This window comes from Oncorhynchus tshawytscha, linkage group LG10 (genome assembly GCF_018296145.1).
Source record: "Oncorhynchus tshawytscha isolate Ot180627B linkage group LG10, Otsh_v2.0, whole genome shotgun sequence".
Classification (NCBI taxonomy): Eukaryota; Metazoa; Chordata; class Actinopteri; order Salmoniformes; family Salmonidae; genus Oncorhynchus; species Oncorhynchus tshawytscha.
Window position 1 is genome coordinate 5,193,581 of NC_056438.1, and position 21,818 is coordinate 5,215,398.

At 43.1% G+C, this 21,818-nt stretch overlaps 1 protein-coding gene and 1 long non-coding RNA gene across 2 annotated transcripts; one reads left to right on the plus strand and one right to left on the minus strand.

The window, feature by feature from the left end:
* Nucleotides 1-1,444: 1,444 nt before the first annotated feature.
* On the minus strand, nt 1,445-21,580 carry LOC121847402. The gene is made up of 2 exons (XR_006084256.1): nt 21,448-21,580; nt 1,445-1,523 (listed from the first exon to the last, which is right to left on the minus strand). It is a non-coding gene; the product is annotated as an uncharacterized LOC121847402 (long non-coding RNA).
* On the plus strand, nt 4,790-18,163 carry LOC112241156 (butyrophilin subfamily 1 member A1-like). Its single transcript, XM_042328069.1, has 5 exons — nt 4,790-5,156; nt 12,359-12,679; nt 14,125-14,409; nt 14,526-14,650; nt 16,665-18,163. The coding sequence occupies exons 1-5, from the start codon at nt 5,090-5,092 to the stop codon at nt 16,749-16,751; spliced, it is 885 nt and encodes a 294-aa protein (XP_042184003.1). The 5' UTR covers nt 4,790-5,089; the 3' UTR covers nt 16,752-18,163.
* Nucleotides 21,581-21,818: the final 238 nt, after the last annotated feature.

Genomic DNA, 21,818 nt, shown 5'->3' on the forward strand with positions numbered 1-21,818 from the left:
GACGGCGTTCTAGTCCAGTCCATGTTCCTCAGGGCAGGAACTATATAGGGAGGACGGCGTTCTGGTCCAGTCCATGTTCCTCAGGGCAGGAACTATATAGAGAGGACGGCGCATCATTCTGGTCCAGTCCATGTTCCTCAGGGCAGGAACTATATAGAGAGGATGGCGTTCTAGTCCAGTCCATGTTCCTCAGGGCAGGAACTATTTAGAGAGGACAGCGTTCTGGTCCAGTCCATGTTCCTCAGGGCAGGAACTATATAGAGAGGACGGCGTTCTGGTCCAGTCCATGTTCCTCAGGGCAGGAACTATATAGAGAGGACGGCGCATCATTCTGGTCCAGTCCATGTTCCTCAGGGCAGGAACTATATAGAGAGGACGGCGCATCATTCTGGTCCAGTCCATGTTCCTCAGGGCAGGAACTATATAGAGAGGATGGCGTTCCGGTCCAGTCCATGTTCCTCAGGGCAGGAACTATATAGAGAGGACGGCGCATCATTCTGGTCCAGTCCATGTTCTTCAGGGCAGGAACTATATAGAGAGGACGGCGCATCATTCTGGTCCAGTCCATGTTCCTCAGGGCAGGAACTATATAGAGAGGACGGCGCATCATTCTGGTCCAGTCCATGTTCCTCAGGGCAGGAACTATATAGAGAGGACGGTGCATCATTCTGGTCCAGTCTCATTTGTTCAGTCCATGTTTTTTGTTGCAGGCCATCGAAAAATTTGGTAAAAATGTATTATTTCAACTCACATTTCACCATCTGACATAATGGTAGTCAACGCTTTAGAATTTGTATGGACTATTTTGTCATGTTTTTTCCATTTCTAAGCCATACTGAACGAACAGCCGTTTGGGAGCCGAGTGAACGTCTCTTTTTAGGTGAACCGAGACAAATGATCCGGCTCACAGAAGACTGAATGTGTCACGCCCTGACCTTAGAGCCTTTTAATGTCACTATTTGGTTTGGTCAGGGTGTGATTTGGGGTGGGAAGTCTGTTTTGTTTTTCTATGATTTTGTATTTCTATGTTTTGGCCGTGTATGGTTCTCAATCAGGGACAGCTGTCTATCGTTGTCTCTGATTGGGAACCATACTTAGGTAGCCCTTTTTCCCTCCTTTCTTTGTGGGAAGTTGACTTGTTTATGGCACATAGTCTTTAGCGTCACTGTTTGTTTGGTAGTGTTTATTGTTTTGTTCGTCGTCTTTTCTAATAAAGAGAATATGTTCACCATTTGGTTCTGTTCATTCAACAGCCGTGACAGAATGCCCATCACTACACAACAGAGAGAACGGGAAAATTACCATATTTTATAATATAAATTTAAAAAACATCTCATTTTAGAGTGAATAACTAGTCATTATTTATAATGTGTTAATACCAATCAGGAAGTGAGACCAACCCCAGGCCTCTGGACCTTTTAATAATATAATACCAATCAGGAAGTGAGACCAACCCCAGGCTTCTGGACCTTTTAATAATATAATACCAATCAGGAAGTGAGACCAACCCCAGGCTTCTGGACCTTTTAATAATATAATACCAATCAGGAAGTGAGACCAACCCCAGGCTTCAGGACCTTTGAATAATATAATACCAATCAGGAAGTGAGTCCAACCCCAGGCTTCTGGACCTTTTAATAATATAATACCAATCAGGAAGTGAGACCAACCCCAGGCTTATGTACCTTTTCTAGCCACTATGCTGCATCAGTTGCTCTACAGATTATCATGGTTATTGTTCATAGAACATCTGATAGTCGACTATAGATTGGCTGTATGGTCCACTATGTTACACTATAGATGGGCTGTATGGTCCACTATGTTACACTATAGATGGGCTGTATGGTCCACTATGTTACACTATAGATGGGCTGTATGGTCCACTATGTTACAATAATACACTATAGATGGGCTGTATGGTCCACTATGTTACACTATAGATGGGCTGTATGGTCCATTATGTTACAATAATACACTATAGATGGGCTGTATGGTCCACTATGTTACACTATAGATGGGCTGTATGGTCCACTATGTTACACTATAGATGGGCTGTATGGTCCACTATGTTACACTATAGATGGGCTGTATGGTCCACTATGTTACACTATAGATGGACTGTATGGTCCACTGTGTTACACTATAGCTGGGCTGTATGGTCCACTATGTTACAATAGTACACTATAGATGGGCTGTATTGTCTACTATGTTACACTATAGATGGGCTGTATGGTCCACTATGTTACAATAATACACTATAGATGGGCTTTATGGTCCACTATGTTACACTATAGATGGGCTGTATGGTCCACTATGTTACACTATAGATGGGCTTTATGGTCCACTATGTTACACTATAGATGGGCTGTATGGTCCACTATGTTACACTATATATGGGCTGTATGGTCCACTATGTTAGAGTAATACACTATAGATGGGCTGTATGGTCCACTGTGTTACACTATAGATGGGCTGTATGGTCCACTATGTTACACTATAGATGGGCTGTATGGTCCACTGTGTTACAATATAGATGGGCTGTATGGTCAACTATGTTACAATAATACACTATAGATGGGTGGCCAAACTGGCATAGATTTTCAAAAGGGTTTTTATTGCATTTAATGGGGTTCCAGGGCTTCATTACCGGGTAGGGAGCACCCCACTACCGGACCAAGTCCCTGGAGGGTGACCCTTGTGAAGTTCTGAAAAATGAGTCCCAACTTCTCTGTCATTGCACTCTGTTTGGCTGTGCGCCTGGTGATTGAATTGGTCACCAGGTCTATATTATTTTGAGATACACACTGAGCTGTAGTCTAAACGAGATACACACTGAGCTGTTGTCTAAACGAGATACACACTGAGCTGTTGTCTAAACGAGATACACACTGAGCTGTTGTCTAAATGAGATACACACTGAGCTGTAGTCTAAACGAGATACACACTGAGCTGTTGTCTAAACGAGATACACACTGAGCTGTAGTCTAAACGAGATACACACTGAGCTGTAGTCTAAACGAGATACACACTGAGCTGTAGTCTAAACGAGATACACACTGAGCTGTAGTCTAAACGAGATACACACTGAGCTGTAGTCTAAACGAGATACACACTGAGCATCAATGCCCCCTACAATAGGGGCTGTTACTGCATCAATGCCCCTACAATAGGGGCTGTTACTGCATCAATGCCCCCTACAATAGGGACTGTTACTGCATCAATGCCCCCTACAATAGGGCGCCCTGGAGATTTTGTAACATTCTTGTGTAATTTCGGCAAAGTATAGAAAGTGGCAATTTAAGGGTGTTGAACAGCCCAAAAGTGGTGTAATTTTTTAGTTATCTGACCAGAACTTAAATACCCATCTTGGACAGTAAATATAGTATTCTGAAATTGGGAAGTGGGGTCACTTCTGAGTTTCTTGTAAAAGGTGTTGTCAAGCAGCTGTCTATGACCCTCATTTACATAAACTGTCCTATCCATGAGTACAACTGACCCACCCTTATCAGCAGGGAGGGTAAGGACCGACTATCGGATTGTTTAATCAAGCAAAGCTTGTTTATCATCCAGAGGTAAATGATGGTAAGAGATGTTCTCCTGTTTGTTCTCCTGTAGATTAACACCAAAGAGATTGTGATTGGCTGGTGGTACTAAATACCTCTTACTTCTAAAAGGGGTCTGAGTATGTGCAGGTGTAACAGATGTATATGTGCTCTCCATGCGTTGTGTTTTCTCAAAATAAATCACTTCGGCCAGTGGTCCCAGTTGAGCATTTATTTCTGCTGTTGGTAAATGGGAAAACAGCACGTTAGTTGTGCAGGACTGAACGGTATTGATGGCTGTCGACGGCATTAATCTGTAGCATGAAGACAACTGTGTTAACAGTGGGCTAATGTGACCATTACATCGGTGTATGCTAGCTAACACACTTATTTACAGTAATCATATACCAAAGCACATCCCAGAGAGCCCCTCAATCCCTAACAGGTACCATATACCCACACATGTATAAATCAGTAACGTACAGCAAACTTGTACACATTATAAAATAGAAAACAGTATTCAGAGGGTGACCTACTCATTGCATCACATTTTCATACTGGGGAGACCTGACGCTCGCGATCTGCCCCTATCTGCAAGCGGGGCCAATCACAACACACCTATTGTCATCAGAGTTGAACTAACCAATAAGAATGCTTGAACATTAAATACACATTTCTTTCGAGGCAAGTGGAAACATAACCAACCCTGTTACACAGGTGAGAAACCAACATGTTCAGCTGAAATATCAGGATTTGGGGATTTAAATATTCCCTTAAACGGATGTTTCTAAATAAATAAAAACCGTAACTTAGACATGTCAATCTTGTGGGATTCTGTATTTTACATTATAGCCATTACCATATATATATGATTAAATATTATCTGATGTTGGCTGTGTGAAGTATCTTAGACATGTCAATCTTCACATCGAAATCGTTGCACTGAGTTGTAGACACAAAATATAAGCCATTACAGGCTGTTGCTGAGTGATGGTGTGTGTGAGATTTAGTTATTGGCTCCCGGCCTGTAAAATAACACGTGGTTAAACACCACTCCCTAATGCACTGGGTGTTGACCAATCATATCGAGTGGTTCCCATGACGAATTTGACGCCGTGCAACATTCTTCAGCAGAGTCGGGTCGGATATATATATATACAAGGATACAGGGAGAGGACAAGACAGGGGAGGAGGCTATAAGACAGTGTGTTTGCTGCAAGCCATTACAGGCGGTGTGTGTGAGAGCACTAGTTATTGGCTCCCGGCCTGTAAAATAGCACATGGGTAAACACCACTCCCTAATGCAGTACCGACCGCTGGGTGTTGACCAATCATATCGAGTGGTTCCCATGACGAGTTATGCGAAATTCTTCAGCAGAGAGGGAAGTGCTGATCGACTGCATTATACCAAGGATACAGACAGGAGAGGAGACTATAAGACAGTGTGTTTGCTGCAGCTCAGCGGTCTCAGGTCAATGTATCCTGTCACGCTGATAGATTGACATGATCCTATAGTTCTACATGACTTCTGTCTTTAACCGGACAATATGAGGATTTATTCGGTCTGCATGTTATGTTCACTAATTATATCATCAACCGCAAGTGACACAGGCGGTAAGTACGTTTTCTAGCTGGTGATAATGTGGGTTTTGCAGTTGTAACGTTACTTTGTAAAACACAGGATCTGTAGAGTGGAACCGGGTTGGGTCAAACAACGAATACCAAGTCGTATAGCGGCAGAGTAAGATACCAGGTAGAGAGTGAGACATTTACTTACGTTTTTCTCTCACCACGTTTATTCCGGAAAATGTCTGTCCTCACTCTGGTAGTTATGGACAAACATGAATAAACTACGTGGTGAGTTGATGCCTATTCGTCAACTAGTTGAATTGATCGTGATACTTGTTTGAATGTTAAATGACGAGACAGAGGCATTGATGCGAGTAACCAGTCTTGTTAAGTACATCACAATCTGGGCATCTCAAACACACCAGGAAAAAACATGACTTTAGTTATAAATTAACATTTACCAATAGATGGCATCACTGTGTTTGTTGGTAACCTTGTTATTTACGAAGTTTTAGTAAACAGATTCCTGTTGGAATGTTCCACAAATTATATCCACAATCTGGCCGTGTACCAGGGATGCAAACTAGTCACCTTCAGGCGAAATTCACCGTTTTGAATCCAAGATGGGTGACCAACGTGATTCCTGTAGATCCGATGAGAAAAGTTGAGGGGGGGGGGGCTGCTTTGGATCACTACTGTCTGTACCCAAGACTGGTGAACAGTACTGTCTGTACCCAAGACTGGTGAACAGTACTGTCTGTACCCAAGACTGGTGAACAGTACTGTCTGTACCCAAGACTGGTGAACAGTACTGTCTGTACCCAAGACTGGTGAACAGTACTGTCTGTACCCAAGACTGGTGAACAGTACTGTCTGTACCCAAGACTGGTGAACAGTACTGTCTGTACCCAAGACTGGTGAACAGTACTGTCTGTACCCAAGACTGGTGAGCAGAACTGTCTGTACCCAAGACTGGTGAACAGTACTGTCTGTACCCAAGACTGGTGAACAGTACTGTCTGTACCCAAGACTGGTGAACAGTACTGTCTGTACCCAAGGCTCAGCCAATCGGTCACATAACAAGAATGCAGCAAGCGACTGAAGAGAGAAGAGACAACCGATTGGCTATTTACAGAATAAGTGTTGGCTCAGGAAAGACAGTTCACCATTTACAGCGTCCCTGAACGATAACGAAGAGGGAGGTGAGAAGCCTGACCACATATGGAAGGCCAAGAGGTTCAAATTGTCTTCCCCAGAACATGTCTTAATTACAAGTGTTATCATTTTCACTTCATTTTTTCAAGTGTCAAATGTCATTTTTTTGTACAGTGATTTTTTTTCCCCCACGTGTCCAGTGTGTTTTTACAGGAGATTTGAACACGTGTTATGGGCATTTTACACACGTTCATTACACCTGTCCAGCCTATTGGGGAAGGAATGGCGTTTTTGTCGTTGTTTTTATTTGGTAGCTAACATCACCTTTTTAAAACAATGTTTTAAGCATTTATGTATTGAAAAAAAAAGCGCACAGCCTTCATAATTCATTGAGGTAATTTTTGTATCCATCATTTTTATTTAACCAGGTAGGCTAGTAGAGAACACCTTTATTTAACCAGGTAGGCTAGTTGAGAACACCTTTATTTAACCAGGTAGGCTAGTTGAGAACACCTTTATTTAACCAGGTAGGCTAGTTGAGAACACCTTTATTTAACCAGGTAGGCTAGTTGAGAACACCTTTATTTAACCAGGTAGGCTAGTTGAGAACACCTTTATTTAACCAGGTAGGCTAGTTGAGAACACCTTTATTTAACCAGGTAGGCTAGTTGAGAACACCTTTATTTAACCAGGTAGGCTAGTAGAGAACACCTTTATTTAACCAGGTAGGCTAGCAGAGAACACCTTTATTTAACCAGGTAGGCTAGCAGAGAACACCTTTATTTAACCAGGTAGGCTAGTAGAGAACACCTTTATTTAACCAGGTAGGCTAGTTGAGAACACCTTTATTTAACCAGGTAGGCTAGTAGAGAACACCTTTATTTAACCAGGTAGGCTAGTGGAGAACACCTTTATTTAACCAGGTAGGCTAGTGGAGAACACCTTTATTTAACCAGGTAGGCTAGTTGAGAACACCTTTATTTAACCAGGTAGGCTAGTTGAGAACACCTTTCTTTAACCAGGTAGGCTAGTAGAGAACACCTTTATTTCACCAGGTAGGCTAGTTGAGAACACCTTTATTTCACCAGGTAGGCTAGTTGAGAACACCTTTATTTCACCAGGTAGGCTAGTTGAGAACACCTTTATTTCACCAGGTAGGCTAGTTGAGAACACCTTTATTTCACCAGGTAGGCTAGTTGAGAACACCTTTATTTCACCAGGTAGGCTAGTTGAGAACACCTTTATTTCACCAGGTAGGCTAGTTGAGAACGCCTTTATTTCACCAGGTAGGCTAGTTGAGAACGCCTTTATTTCACCAGGTAGGCTAGTAGAGAACGCCTTTATTTCACCAGGTAGGCTAGTAGAGAACGCCTTTATTTCACCAGGTAGGCTAGTAGAGAACGCCTTTATTTCACCAGGTAGGCTAGTTGAGAACGCCTTTATTTCACCAGGTAGGCTAGTTGAGAACGCCTTTATTTCACCAGGTAGGCTAGTTGAGAACGCCTTTATTTCACCAGGTAGGCTAGTTGAGAACGCCTTTATTTCACCAGGTAGGCTAGTTGAGAACGCCTTTATTTCACCAGGTAGGCTAGTTGAGAACGCCTTTATTTCACCAGGTAGGCTAGTTGAGAACGCCTTTATTTCACCAGGTAGGCTAGTTGAGAACGCCTTTATTTCACCAGGTAGGCTAGTTGAGAACGCCTTTATTTCACCAGGTAGGCTAGTTGAGAACGCCTTTATTTCACCAGGTAGGCTAGTTGAGAACGCCTTTATTTCACCAGGTAGGCTAGTTGAGAACGCCTTTATTTCACCAGGTAGGCTAGTTGAGAACGCCTTTATTTCACCAGGTAGGCTAGTTGAGAACGCCTTTATTTCACCAGGTAGGCTAGTTGAGAACGCCTTTATTTAACCAGGTAGGCTAGTTGAGAACGCCTTTATTTAACCAGGTAGGCTAGTAGAGAACGCCTTTATTAAACCAGGTAGGCTAGTAGAGAACGCCTTTATTAAACCAGGTAGGCTAGTAGAGAACGCCTTTATTTCACCAGGTAGGCTAGTAGAGAACGCCTTTATTTCACCAGGTAGGCTAGTTGAGAACGCCTTTATTTCACCAGGTAGGCTAGTTGAGAACGCCTTTATTTCACCAGGTAGGCTAGTTGAGAACGCCTTTATTTCACCAGGTAGGCTAGTTGAGAACGCCTTTATTTCACCAGGTAGGCTAGTTGAGAACGCCTTTATTTCACCAGGTAGGCTAGTTGAGAACGCCTTTATTTCACCAGGTAGGCTAGTTGAGAACGCCTTTATTTCACCAGGTAGGCTAGTTGAGAACGCCTTTATTTCACCAGGTAGGCTAGTTGAGAACGCCTTTATTTCACCAGGTAGGCTAGTTGAGAACGCCTTTATTTAACCAGGTAGGCTAGTTGAGAACGCCTTTATTTAACCAGGTAGGCTAGTAGAGAACGCCTTTATTAAACCAGGTAGGCTAGTAGAGAACGCCTTTATTAAACCAGGTAGGCTAGTTGAGAACGCCTTTATTTAACCAGGTAGGCTAGTTGAGAACGCCTTTATTTAACCAGGTAGGCTAGTTGAGAACGCCTTTATTTAACCAGGTAGGCTAGTTGAGAACGCCTTTATTTAACCAGGTAGGCTAGTTGAGAACGCCTTTATTTAACCAGGTAGGCTAGTAGAGAACGCCTTTATTTAACCAGGTAGGCTAGTTGAGAACGCTAGTTGAGAACTTTATTTAACCAGGTAGGCTAGTTGAGAACGCCTTTATTTAACCAGGTAGGCTAGTTGAGAACGCCTTTATTTAACCAGGTAGGCTAGTTGAGAACGCCTTTATTTCACCAGGTAGGCTAGTTGAGAACGCCTTTATTTCACCAGGTAGGCTAGTTGAGAACGCCTTTATTTCACCAGGTAGGCTAGTTGGTAGGCTAGAAACGCCTTTATTTCACCAGGTAGGCTAGTTGAGAACGCCTTTATTTCACCAGGTAGGCTAGTTGAGAACGCCTTTATTTCACCAGGTAGGCTAGTTGAGAACGCCTTTATTTCACCAGGTAGGCTAGGCTAGTAGGCTAGTTGAGAACGCCTTTATTTCACCAGGTAGGCTAGTTGAGAACGCTTTATTTCACCAGGTAGGCTAGTTGAGAACGCCTTTATTTCACCAGGTAGGCTAGTTGAGAACGCCTTTATTTCACCAGGTAGGCTAGTTGAGAACGCCTTTATTTCACCAGGTAGGCTAGTTGAGAACGCCTTTATTTCACCAGGTAGGCTAGTTGAGAACGCCTTTATTTCACCAGGTAGGCTAGTTGAGAACGCCTTTATTTCACCAGGTAGGCTAGTTGAGAACGCCTTTATTTCACCAGGTAGGCTAGTTGAGAACGCCTTTATTTCACCAGGTAGGCTAGTTGAGAACGCCTTTATTTCACCAGGTAGGCTAGTTGAGAACGCCTTTATTTCACCAGGTAGGCTAGTTGAGAACGCCTTTATTTCACCAGGTAGGCTAGTTGAGAACGCCTTTATTTCACCAGGTAGGCTAGTAGAGAACGCCTTTATTTCACCAGGTAGGCTAGTAGAGAACGCCTTTATTTAACCAGGTAGGCCAGTTGAGAACGCCTTTATTTAACCAGGTAGGCCAGTTGAGAACGCCTTTATTTAACCAGGTAGGCCAGTTGAGAACGCCTTTATTTAACCAGGTAGGCCAGCTGAGAACGCCTTTATTTAACCAGGTAGGCTAGTTGAGAACGCCTTTATTTAACCAGGTAGGCTAGTTGAGAACGCCTTTATTTAACCAGGTAGGCTAGTTGAGAACGCCTTTATTTAACCAGGTAGGCTAGTTGAGAACGCCTTTATTTAACCAGGTTGGCCAGTAGAGAACGCCTTTATTTAACCAGGTAGGCTAGTAGAGAACGCCTTTATTTAACCAGGTAGGCTAGTTGAGAACGCCTTTATTTAACCAGGTAGGCTAGTTGAGAACGCCTTTATTTAACCAGGTAGGCTAGTTGAGAACGCCTTTATTTAACCAGGTAGGCTAGTTGAGAACACCTTTATTTAACCAGGTAGGCTAGTTGAGAACACCTTTATTTAACCAGGTAGGCCAGCTGAGAACACCTTTATTTAACCAGGTAGGCTAGTTGAGAACACCTTTATTTAACCAGGTAGGCTAGTTGAGAACACCTTTATTTAACCAGGTAGGCTAGTTGAGAACACCTTTATTTAACCAGGTTGGCCAGTAGAGAACACCTTTATTTAACCAGGTAGGCTAGTAGAGAACACCTTTATTTAACCAGGTAGGCTAGTTGAGAACACCTTTATTTAACCAGGTAGGCTAGTTGAGAACGCCTTTATTTAACCAGGTAGGCTAGTTGAGAACACCTTTATTTAACCAGGTAGGCTAGTTGAGAACACCTTTATTTAACCAGGTAGGCTAGTTGAGAACAAGTTCTCATTTACAACTGCGACCTGGCCAAGATAAAGCACAGCAGTTCGACACATTCAACAACAGAGTTACACATGGAGTAAAGTAACAAACATACAATAAGGAACAAGTCTATATACAGTGAGAGCAAATGAGGATAAGGGAGGTAAGGCAGTAAATAGGCCATGGTGGCGAGTAATTACAATATGGCAATTAAACACTGGAATGGTAGATGTGCAGACGATGAATGGGCAAGTACAGATACTGGGGTGCAAAGGAGCAAGCTAAGTATCATATATATATATATATATATATATATACTGCTCAAAAAAATAAAGGGAGCACTTAAACAACACAATGTAACTCCAAGTCAAGCACACTTCTGTGAAATCAAACTATCCACTTAGGAAGCAACACTGATTGACAATACATTTCACATGCTGTTGTGCAAATGGAATAGACAACAGGTGGAAATTATAGGCAATTAGCAAGACACCCCCAATAAAGGAGTGGTTCTGCAGGTGGGGACCACAGACCACTTCTCAGTTCCTATGCTTCCTGGCTGATGTTTTGGTCACTTTTGAATGCTGGCGGTGCTTTCACTCTAGTGGTAGCATGAGACGGAGTCTACAACCCACACAAGTGGCTCAGGTAGTGCAGCTCATCCAGGATGGCACATCAATGAAAGCTGTGGCAAGAAGGTTTGCTGTGTCTGTCAGCGTAGTGTCCAGAGCATGGAGGCGCTACCAGGAGACAGGCCAGTACATCAGGAGATGTGGAGGAGGCCGTAGGAGGGCAACAACCCAGCAGCAGGACCACTACCTCCGCCTTTGTGCAAGGAGGAGCAGGAGGAGCACTGCCAGAGCCCTGCAAAATGACAAATGTGCATGTGTCTGTTTCTGACCATTTGAGCAGACTCCATGAGGGTGGTATGAGGGCCCGCCTTACAGCCCAACACCGTGCAGGACGTTTGAAATTTGCCAGAGAACACCAAGATTGGCAAATCACCACTGGCGCCCTGTGCTCTTCACAGATGAAAGCAGGTTCACACTGAGCACATGTGACAGAGTCTGGAGATGCCGTGGAGAACGTTCTGCTGCCTGCAACATCCTCCAGCATGACCGGTTTGGCGGTGGGTCAGTCATGGTGTGGGGTGGCATTTCTTTGGGGGGGCCGCACAGCCCTCCATGTGCTCGCCAGAGGTAGCCTGACTGACATTAGGTACCGAGATGAGATCACATGGAGTGAGAACAGTCAGAATAACGTACTTAATATTTACCCAGAAATGATTTGATCTTCAGATTGGACCTTTTAAAAGTGTCTCCTGAGGTCGCCTCTAGCATCATGTGAAAGCTCTCACTAAAGAGAGATCAGCTGTCTGTGGAAACGCAGCCTTTTTCATATCTGTGATTGATTCAAACACCTCCGATCAACTCATCAATAAACCGATTGTTCTAACTGATCCCTGCTATTTAGTGAGAGGCTTTATTGAATTGTGTATGAGAGTAAAGTTCACATTTGTAGGACTGATGTTATTCAATGTTCATAGACCATTTCATGTTTCAAATGACCTTAGCTGTTGTGGGAGTCACTATCCACCTGCTCAACATTCAGTAGGCATATGTCTTGCTTTGTCTCAAAGTATATGAATCTGTAATCTGTTTTTTCTCACGGACAGTTCAACCCATTGTGGCCTTAGTTGGTGATGACGTCATCCTGCCTTGCACCCTGAGACACACCGTCAGTGCTGTGTATCAGTCAATAGAGTGGCAGAGACCGGACCTAAAACCAAAAGAGGTCCATCTTTACAGAGATGAGAAGGACGATCTTGTGCTCCAGAATCCAGTCTTCAGGGGAAGGACGTCACTGTTTAAAGAAGAACTAGAGAACGGCAACACTAGTTTAAAGTTGACCAGAGTGAAACTCTCTGATGCTGGTAACTACACCTGTTACATTCCACTGCTGAACCACCAGAAAACCATCATTCAACTCCTTGTTGGTGAGTCAACACACCTGCTGACCACCCAAACCCCTTAAGAGACAGATCTCATGAAATCAGGGGTGAGTTCAATGTGAAGTCCATTGCATGATGAGTATTAGTTCCATACTGTAGATTGGTTAGACTACATACTTACCTTTACCCAAGTCCATGTACAATGCTGTGATCTATTGTTAGTTCCTCTTTTAATTTAAAGGTCCAAGAATATCAACAGACCCTTGTGTTATATTTAAGCAATAAGGCCCGGGGGGGTGTGGTATATGGCCGATATATCACAGCTATGGGCTGTCCTTATGCACGATACAGCCATTAGCCGTGGTATATTGGCCATATACTACTAACCCGGTGTTGCCTTATTGCTATTGTAAACTGGTTACCAAGGTAACAGAACAGGTTACCAAGGTAACAGAACAGGTTACCAAGGTAACAGAACAGTAAAAATTATTGTTTTGTCATACCTGTGGTATACGGTCTGATATCACAAATTATAAACTAGGTGGTTTGAGCCCTGAATGCTGATTGGCTGAAAGCTGTGGTATACGGTCTGATATCACAAACATTATAAACTAGGTGGTTTGAGCCCTGAATGCTGATTGGCTGAAAGCTGTGGTATACGGTCTGATATCACAAACATTATAAACTAGGTGGTTTGAGCCCTGAATGCTGATTGGCTGAAAGCTGTGGTATACAGTCTAATGTCACAAACATTATAAACTAGGTGGTTTGAGCCCTGAATGCTGATTGGCTGAAAGCTGTGGTATACGGTCTGATATCACAAACATTATAAACTAGGTGGTTTGAGCCCTGAATGCTGATTGGCTGAAAGCTGTGGTATACGGTCTGATATCACAAACATTATAAACTAGGTGGTTTGAGCCCTGAATGCTGATTGGCTGAAAGCTGTGGTATACGGTCTGATATCACAAACATTATAAACTAGGTGGTTTGAGCCCTGAATGCTGATTGGCTGAAAGCTGTGGTATACAGTCTAATGTCACAAACATTATAAACTAGGTGGTTTGAGCCCTGAATGCTGATTGGCTGAAAGCTGTGGTATACGGTCTGATATCACAAACATTATAAACTAGGTGGTTTGAGCCCTGAATGCTGATTGGCTGAAAGCTGTGGTATACAGTCTAATGTCACAAACATTATAAACTAGGTGGTTTGAGCCCTGAATGCTGATTGGCTGAAAGCTGTGGTATACGGTCTGATATCACAAACATTATAAACTAGGTGGTTTGAGCCCTGAATGCTGATTGGCTGAAAGCTGTGGTATACGGTCTGATATCACAAACATTATAAACTAGGTGGTTTGAGCCCTGAATGCTGATTGGCTGAAAGCTGTGGTATACAGTCTAATGTCACAAACATTATAAACTAGGTGGTTTGAGCCCTGAATGCTGATTGGCTGAAAGCCGTGGTATATCTGTGTACCTGTATAGGTGCTGTGTCCAGACCAGTTATCATCATTGAGGGAATGGAAGGCGATGAGGTGGTCCTGCGGTGTGAGGCTGAAGGCTGCTACCCAGAGCCTGTCATGGAGTGGTGTGACGCTCAGGGACGTGTCCTCCCTGCTGCTGGACCTACAGAGACGTCCAGAGACCGTGAAGGCTGCTACACTGTGACAAGCCATGTCATCGTCCCGAAGTCTGACAACAACACCTTCACCTGTCGCGTTCAACAGTTGGAGATCAAACACATGAAGGAGAGACGGGTTCATGTTCCAGGTGAGAGTTTTGGATATTTGAATGAAGGCACTATCTGTAAAGTAAATCCTGTTTGAAAGTCATTTCATGTGTAATAAGCATTAGGTATTGTAATAATTCTACTTCCTGTGTTTCAGATCAAATGTTTCCTAAGACCTGCTGGCTGACAGTTCTTGTCACAGTTCTTGTCACAGTTCTTGTTGAAGCTGTAGCTGTAGGTCTCTACCTGTTGATGAAAAAATGGATATTGACCTTCAGAAAGGTAAGTCACACTTCCTGGTGTGGTAGTGTTATGGGTGGAGTTACTTCCTGGTGTGGTAGTGTTATGGGATGGAGCTCCTAGAGATGAACGTACTTTGGTGCGAAAAGTGCAAATCATGAGTACAACCACCACTGTAGCTGTAATGAATACAACCACCACTGTAGCTGTAATGAATACAACCACCACTGTAGCTGTAATGAATGAATACAACCACCACTGTAGCTGGAATGAATGAATACAACCACCACTGTAGCTGGAATGAATGAGTACAACCGCCACTGTAGCTGTAATGAATGAGTACAACCGCCACTGTAGCTGGAATGAATGAGTACAACCACCACTGTAGCTGGAATGAATGAATGAGTACAACCACCACTGTAGCTGGAATGAATGAATGAGTACAACCACCACTGTAGCTGGAATGAATGAATGAGTACAACCACCACTGTAGCTGGAATGAATGAATGAGTACAACCACCACTGTAGCTGGAATGAATGAATGAGTACAACCACCACTGTAGCTGGAATGAATGAATGAGTACAACCACCACTGTAGCTGGAATGAATGAATGAGTACAACCACCACTGTAGCTGGAATGAATGAATGAGTACAACCACCACTGTAGCTGGAATGAATGAATGAGTACAACCACCACTGTAGCTGTAATGAATGAATGAGTACAACCACCACTGTAGCTGTAATGAATGAATGAGTACAACCACCACTGTAGCTGTAATGAATGAATGAGTACAACCACCACTGTAGCTGTAATGAATGAATGAGTACAACCACCACTGTAGCTGTAATGAATGAATGAGTACAACCACCACTGTAGCTGTAATGAATGAATGAGTACAACCACCACTGTAGCTGTAATGAATGAATGAGTACAACCACCACTGTAGCTGTAATGAATGAATGAGTACAACCACCACTGTAGCTGTAATGAATGAATGAGTACAACCACCACTGTGTAGCTGTAATGAATGAATGAGTACAACCACCACTGTAGCTGTAATGAATGAATGAGTACAACCACCACTGTAGCTGTAATGAATGAATGAATGAGTACAACCACCACTGTAGCTGTAAGGAATGAATGAATGAGTACAACCACCACTGTAGCTGTAAGGAATGAATGAATGAGTACAACCACCACTGTAGCTGTAATGAATGAATGAATGAGTACAACCACCACTGTAGCTGTAATGAATGAATGAATGAGTACAACCACCACTGTAGCTGTAATGAATGAATGAATGAGTACAACCACCACTGTAGCTGTAATGAATGAATGAATGAGTACAACCACCACTAGCTGTAAGGAATGAATGAATGAGTACAACCACCACTGTAGCTGTAAGGAATGAATGAATGAGTACAACCACCACTGTAGCTGTAATGAATGAATGAATGAGTACAACCACCACTGTAGCTGTAATGAATGAATGAATGAGTACAACCACCACTGTAGCTGTAATGAATGAATGAATGAGTACAACCACCACTGTAGCTGTAATGAATGAATGAATGAGTACAACCGCCACTGTAGCTGTAATGAATGAATGAGTACAACCGACTGTAGCTGTAATGAATGAATGAGTACAACCGCCACTGTAGCTGTAATGAATGAATGAGTACAACCGCCACTGTAGCTGTAATGAATGAATGAATGAATACAACCACCACTGTAGCTGTAATGAATGAGTACAACCACCACTGTAGCTGTAATGAATGAGTACAACCACCACTGTAGCTGTAATGAATGAATGAGTACAACCACCACTGTAGCTGGAATGAATGAGTACAACCACCACTGTAGCTGTAATGAATGAATACAACCACCCCTGTAGCTGTAATGAATGAGTACAACCACCCCTGTAGCTGTAATGAATGAGTACAACCACCACTGTAGCTGTAATGAATGAGTACAGGTGACTGTTAGTTGACTGATCATGTGAGGTTCTATTAGACAGTTCTGTTCTAATCCGGTCTCTCATCCCGTTTAAACAGGAGGCGTGGACGTCATTAATGAAGAACAAGGAGACGACGAAGAATGAGGAAGATGAGGCCAGTGTTCTCAGTCTGTCATCGGTTTAAATGTGAAATGATCTATAATAATAGTATGATGTGCCATTTAACAGACATGTTTGGATGGTCCCAGGAATCAAACCCACTATCCTGGAGTTACAAGGACCTTAACTATGACTACATTTCGTTGTATCCAATTGTTAGTATTTACTATCTTGTCTCATCGCTACATCTCCCGTACGGGCTCGGGAGAGACAAAGGTCGAAAGCCATGCATCCTCCGAAACACAACCCAACCAAGCCGCACTGCTTCTTAATACAGCGCGCCTCCAACCCGGAAGCCAGCTGCACCAATGTGTCGGAGGAAACACCGTGCACCTGGCGACCTGGACAGCGCGCACTGCGCCCGGCCCACCACAGAGTCGCCAGTGCGCGATGAGACGATGAGGATATCCCTACCGGCCAAACCCTCCCTAACCTGGACGACGCTGGGCCAATTGTGCGTCGCCCCATGGCGGCCGGCTTTGACAGAGCCTGGGCGGAACCCAGGGTCTCTGGTGGCACAGCTAGCACTGCGATGCCTTAGACTACTGCGCCACCCTGGAGGCCCCCTATATGCCATTTAACAGACATGTTTGGATGGTCCCAGGAATCAAACCCACTATCCTGGAGTTACAAGGACCTTAACTATGACTATATAGGAATATGCATATATTTACATTTTAGTCATTTAGCAGACGCTCTTATCCAGAGCAACTTACAGGAACAATTAGGGTTAAGTGCCTTGCTCAAGGGTACATTGGCAGACTTTTCATCTTGTTGGTTCAGGGATTTGAACTAGTGACATTGGTTACTGGCCCCACGCTCTTAACCATTAGTCTACCTGCCACTCCATATATAGCACTAGTCTACCTGCCACTCCATATATGGCACTAGTCTACCTGCCACTCCATATATGGCACTAGTCTACCTGCCACTCCATATATGGCACTAGTCTACCTGCCACTCCATATATGGCACTATGTCAGAAGCATTAGTTCTTTATATCAGACATCTTTGGTGCAGTTTATGTAGTCTGTAATAGGTGCTGATTTATTTGACAGGGACAATGCATATAGTGAAAGGACCAGCTATTGCATACAGAAGCAATCAATGCCTGGCTGAGTTGGTGAGAGACTTCTGTATTGTCGGGGTCACGACAGAGGTCACACGTAGGGAGTTGCAGAAGGGACAGTCTTATCAGGCTCTTCTCAGGTACTAAGATTTGTCTCTGGGGTCGTAATGACCTTTATCTGTGCCAAAGAGGGGCATTGTAACTTCACTGCCAAAATCACCAGGTGCTCTTCTCTATTACCTTAAAGGTAGACTAGAGAAGAATGGGAGAAACTCCCCAAATACAGGTGTGCCAAGCTTGTAGCGTCATACCCAGGAAGACTCAAGTCTGTAAACGCTGCCAAAGGTGCTTCAACGAAGTACTGAGTAAAGGGTCTGAATACTTTTGGAAATGTGATTTCTATTTTTTTTTTGCAAAAATGTCTAAAACCTGTTTTTGCTTTGTCATTATGGGGAATTGTGTGTAGATTGAAGAAAAAAAAACGATTTAATCCATTTTAGAATAAGGTTATAAATGTCAAAAATGTGGGAAAAGTCAAGGGGTCTAAATACTTTCTGAATGCAGCTGGGGGATTCGATCCAGCAACCTTTCGTTTACTGGCCCAACGCTTTTCTCGAGGCGACCTGCCGCCTCATGGCTCTATGTAGTAAGGTGTTCGCAATGGGCTTATATGATAAACTTAGCACACAATATATACAGCTAGCAAAGGTAATAACTTAGCATGCTAGGCTAGCAGGCTGAATATATAGCAATAATAAAACCAGCACCATTAGTGGTAGTGAGTTAGCATGCTGTGTGGCTAACAATGCTAATATGTAAACAGACAGCCATCTTGGTAGAAGTTCGTATGAGGAAGTGACTGGGTGTGATGACTTCACCGATCGGCCATACTGGTTGTGTAAGAATGATCGCCTGGTAGCCATCTTAGACACAACCACCAATGGAAGGCCTGAATACTGTTCTGTACCCAGAACTATGCCAAGAGGATAGATAAACAGGATAAGCAGTATGGATAGTAACCATACATGAATTACTGGCATATAAACACTGGTTAAGGCATGTATTACAGAAGCACGTCTGTTGTAGATATCTTCTCTGTAACGCTTTATGCACTGCACTGACATGCATGATTGTTGATCATGTTCAGAAGAAGGCAATTAAATAGTCTACTGTACACAGCGCACCACAGCAGCCTCAACTCTGACAGCTGTGTAGCTGCTGGTCAAGTCAGAAAATGGAGAGAAATGTATTCTGACGAAAAGCACAACAATTCATAACGCAATTGAAGGAGAGCAGTTTTTACGGATCTAGAAGGTTGTAACCTCATATAAATATCTTGGAATTTTAATTGATGACAGCCTCTCTTAAATTGCATATTCAACAACTTACAAAAAGATTTAAATTGGGATTTTATTTTAGGAATAAGGCCTGTTTTTCTTTTGAAGCCAGAAGGAGGCTAGTATCAGCTACATTTATGTCTTTACTAGACTATGGGGATATTTTATATATGAATGCTTCCACTCTGTGTTTGAGATCAATTGACACTCTTTACCATGGCACTTTGAGATGTATTTTAAACTGCAAAACCCTTACGCACCCCTGCACTTTGTATACCAGGGTTGGCTGGTCTTCTCTAGTCACTCGTAGGCTCAGTCACTGGTATACTTTTATTTACAAAGCTATTTTGGGATTACTACCTTTTTTATTTGGGCAATTTTATTGTTCAGAAATGAAGTTGGTCGCCAAATGTCCGAACTGAATTTGGTAAAAGGGCTTTTATGTACTCTGCCCCATCGGCTTGGAAGAACTTGTCCTGACTGGTGTTTTTAAATCACTGATGAAGGGTTGAGGCTGATTCCCTGACCTGTCAATGTTTTTAAATCACTGATGAAGGGTTGAGGCTGATTCCCTGACCTGTCAATGTTTCTAAATCACTGATGAAGGGTTGAGGCTGATTCCCTGACCTGTCAATGTTTTTAAATCACTGATGAAGGGTTGAGGCTGATTCCCTGACCTGTCAATGTTTCTAAATCACTGATGAAGGGTTGAGGCTGATTCCCTGACCTGTCAATGTTTCTAAATCACTGATGAAGGGTTGAGGCTGATTCCCTGACCTGTCAATGTTTTTAAATCACTGATGAAGGATGTTGAGGCTGATTCCCTGACCTGTCAATGTTTTTATTTAGCTGTTTTATACTCTTGTGAATTCTATGGTTTTACTAGATTATACTTGTAGTTTTTCATCTTGTCTGTCTGTAATTTTTTTTGTAATGACTTGGTGCTGCCTATCTTGGCCAGGAATTTTAATCTCAATGAGCCCTTCCTGGTTAAATAAATAAAATGTGTAGTGTATTGTGGTGATGTACAGGGCTCACCTGGAAAAGAGACCTGTCAGCATTAACTTCCTGTCAAAATACAAAAATGTGAAATAAATTTTAATTTGTAAACTGTAACTGTTGCTTGTTGAGCTCCAGACATGGATTATCAATAAATTATCAATTCTCTGAAGATGTAATTCCTCAGGGCAGGAACTATATAGAGAGGACGGTGCATCATTCTGGTCCTGTCCATGTTCCTCAGGGCAGGAACTATATAGAGAGGACGGCGCATCATTCTGGTCCAGTCCATGTTCCTCAGGGCAGGAACTATATAGAGAGGACGGCGCATCATTCTGGTCCAGTCCATGTTCCTCAGGGCAGGAACTATATAGAGAGGACGGTGCATCATTCTGGTCCAGTCCATGTTCCTCAGGGCAGGAACTATATAGAGAGGACGGTGCATCATTCTGGTCCAGTCCATGTTCCTCAGGGCAGGAACTATATAGAGAGGACGCGCATCATTCTGGTCCAGTCCATGTTCCTCAGGGCAGGAACTATATAGAGAGGACGGTGCATCATTCTGGTCCAGTCCATGTTCCTCAGGGCAGGAACTATATAGGGAGGACGGTGCATCATTCTGGTCCAGTCCATGTTCCTCAGGGCAGGAACTATATAGAGAGGACGGTGCATCATTCTGGTCCAGTCCATGTTCCTCAGGGCAGGAACTATATAGAGAGGACGGCGCATCATTCTGGTCCATTCCATGTTCCTCAGGGAAGGAACTATATAGGGAGGACGGTGCATCATTCTGGTCCAGTCCATGTTCCTCAGGGCAGGAACTATATAGAGAGGACAGCGCATCATTCTGGTCCAGTCCATGTTCCTCAGGGCAGGAACTATATAGAGAGGACGGTGCATCAAAGGACCAGCTATTTCAGTCCATGTTTGTTGTTGCAGGCCATCTAATAATTTGGTAAAAATGTATTTCAACTCACATTTCACCACTTGACATAATGGTAGTCAACGTTTTAGAGTTTGTATGGACTATTTTGTCATGGTTGTTCCATTTCTAAGCCATACTGTACGAACAGCCGTTTGGGAGCCGAATGAACGTCTCTTTTTAGGTGGACCCGAGACAAATGATCCGGCTCACAGAAGACAATGACCATCACTACACAACAGAGAGAACGGGAAAATGACCAGATTTTATCATATAAATGAAAACATCTCATTTTAGAGTGAATAATAACTAGTCATTATTTATGTATTAATAATACCAATCAGGAAGTGGCCAGTGGGGTAAATGCAGATGGACCAACCCCAGGCTTCAGTACCTTTTAATAATATAATACCAATCAGGAAGTGAGACCAACCCCAGGCTTCTGGACCTTTTAATAATATAATACCAATCAGGAAGTGAGACCAACCCCAGGCTTCTGGACCTTTTAATAATATAATACCAATCAGGAAGTGGCCAGTGGGGTAAATGCAGATGGACCAATCCCAGGCTTCTGTACCTTTTCTAGCCACTATGCTACATCAATTGTTCTACAGATTATCATGGTTATTGTTCATAGAACATCTGATAGTCGACTATAGATGGGCTTTATGATTCACTATCAGATGTCCTATTAACAATAACTATAGATGGGCTGTATGGTCCACTATGTTACAATAATACACTATAGATGGGCTGTATGGTCCA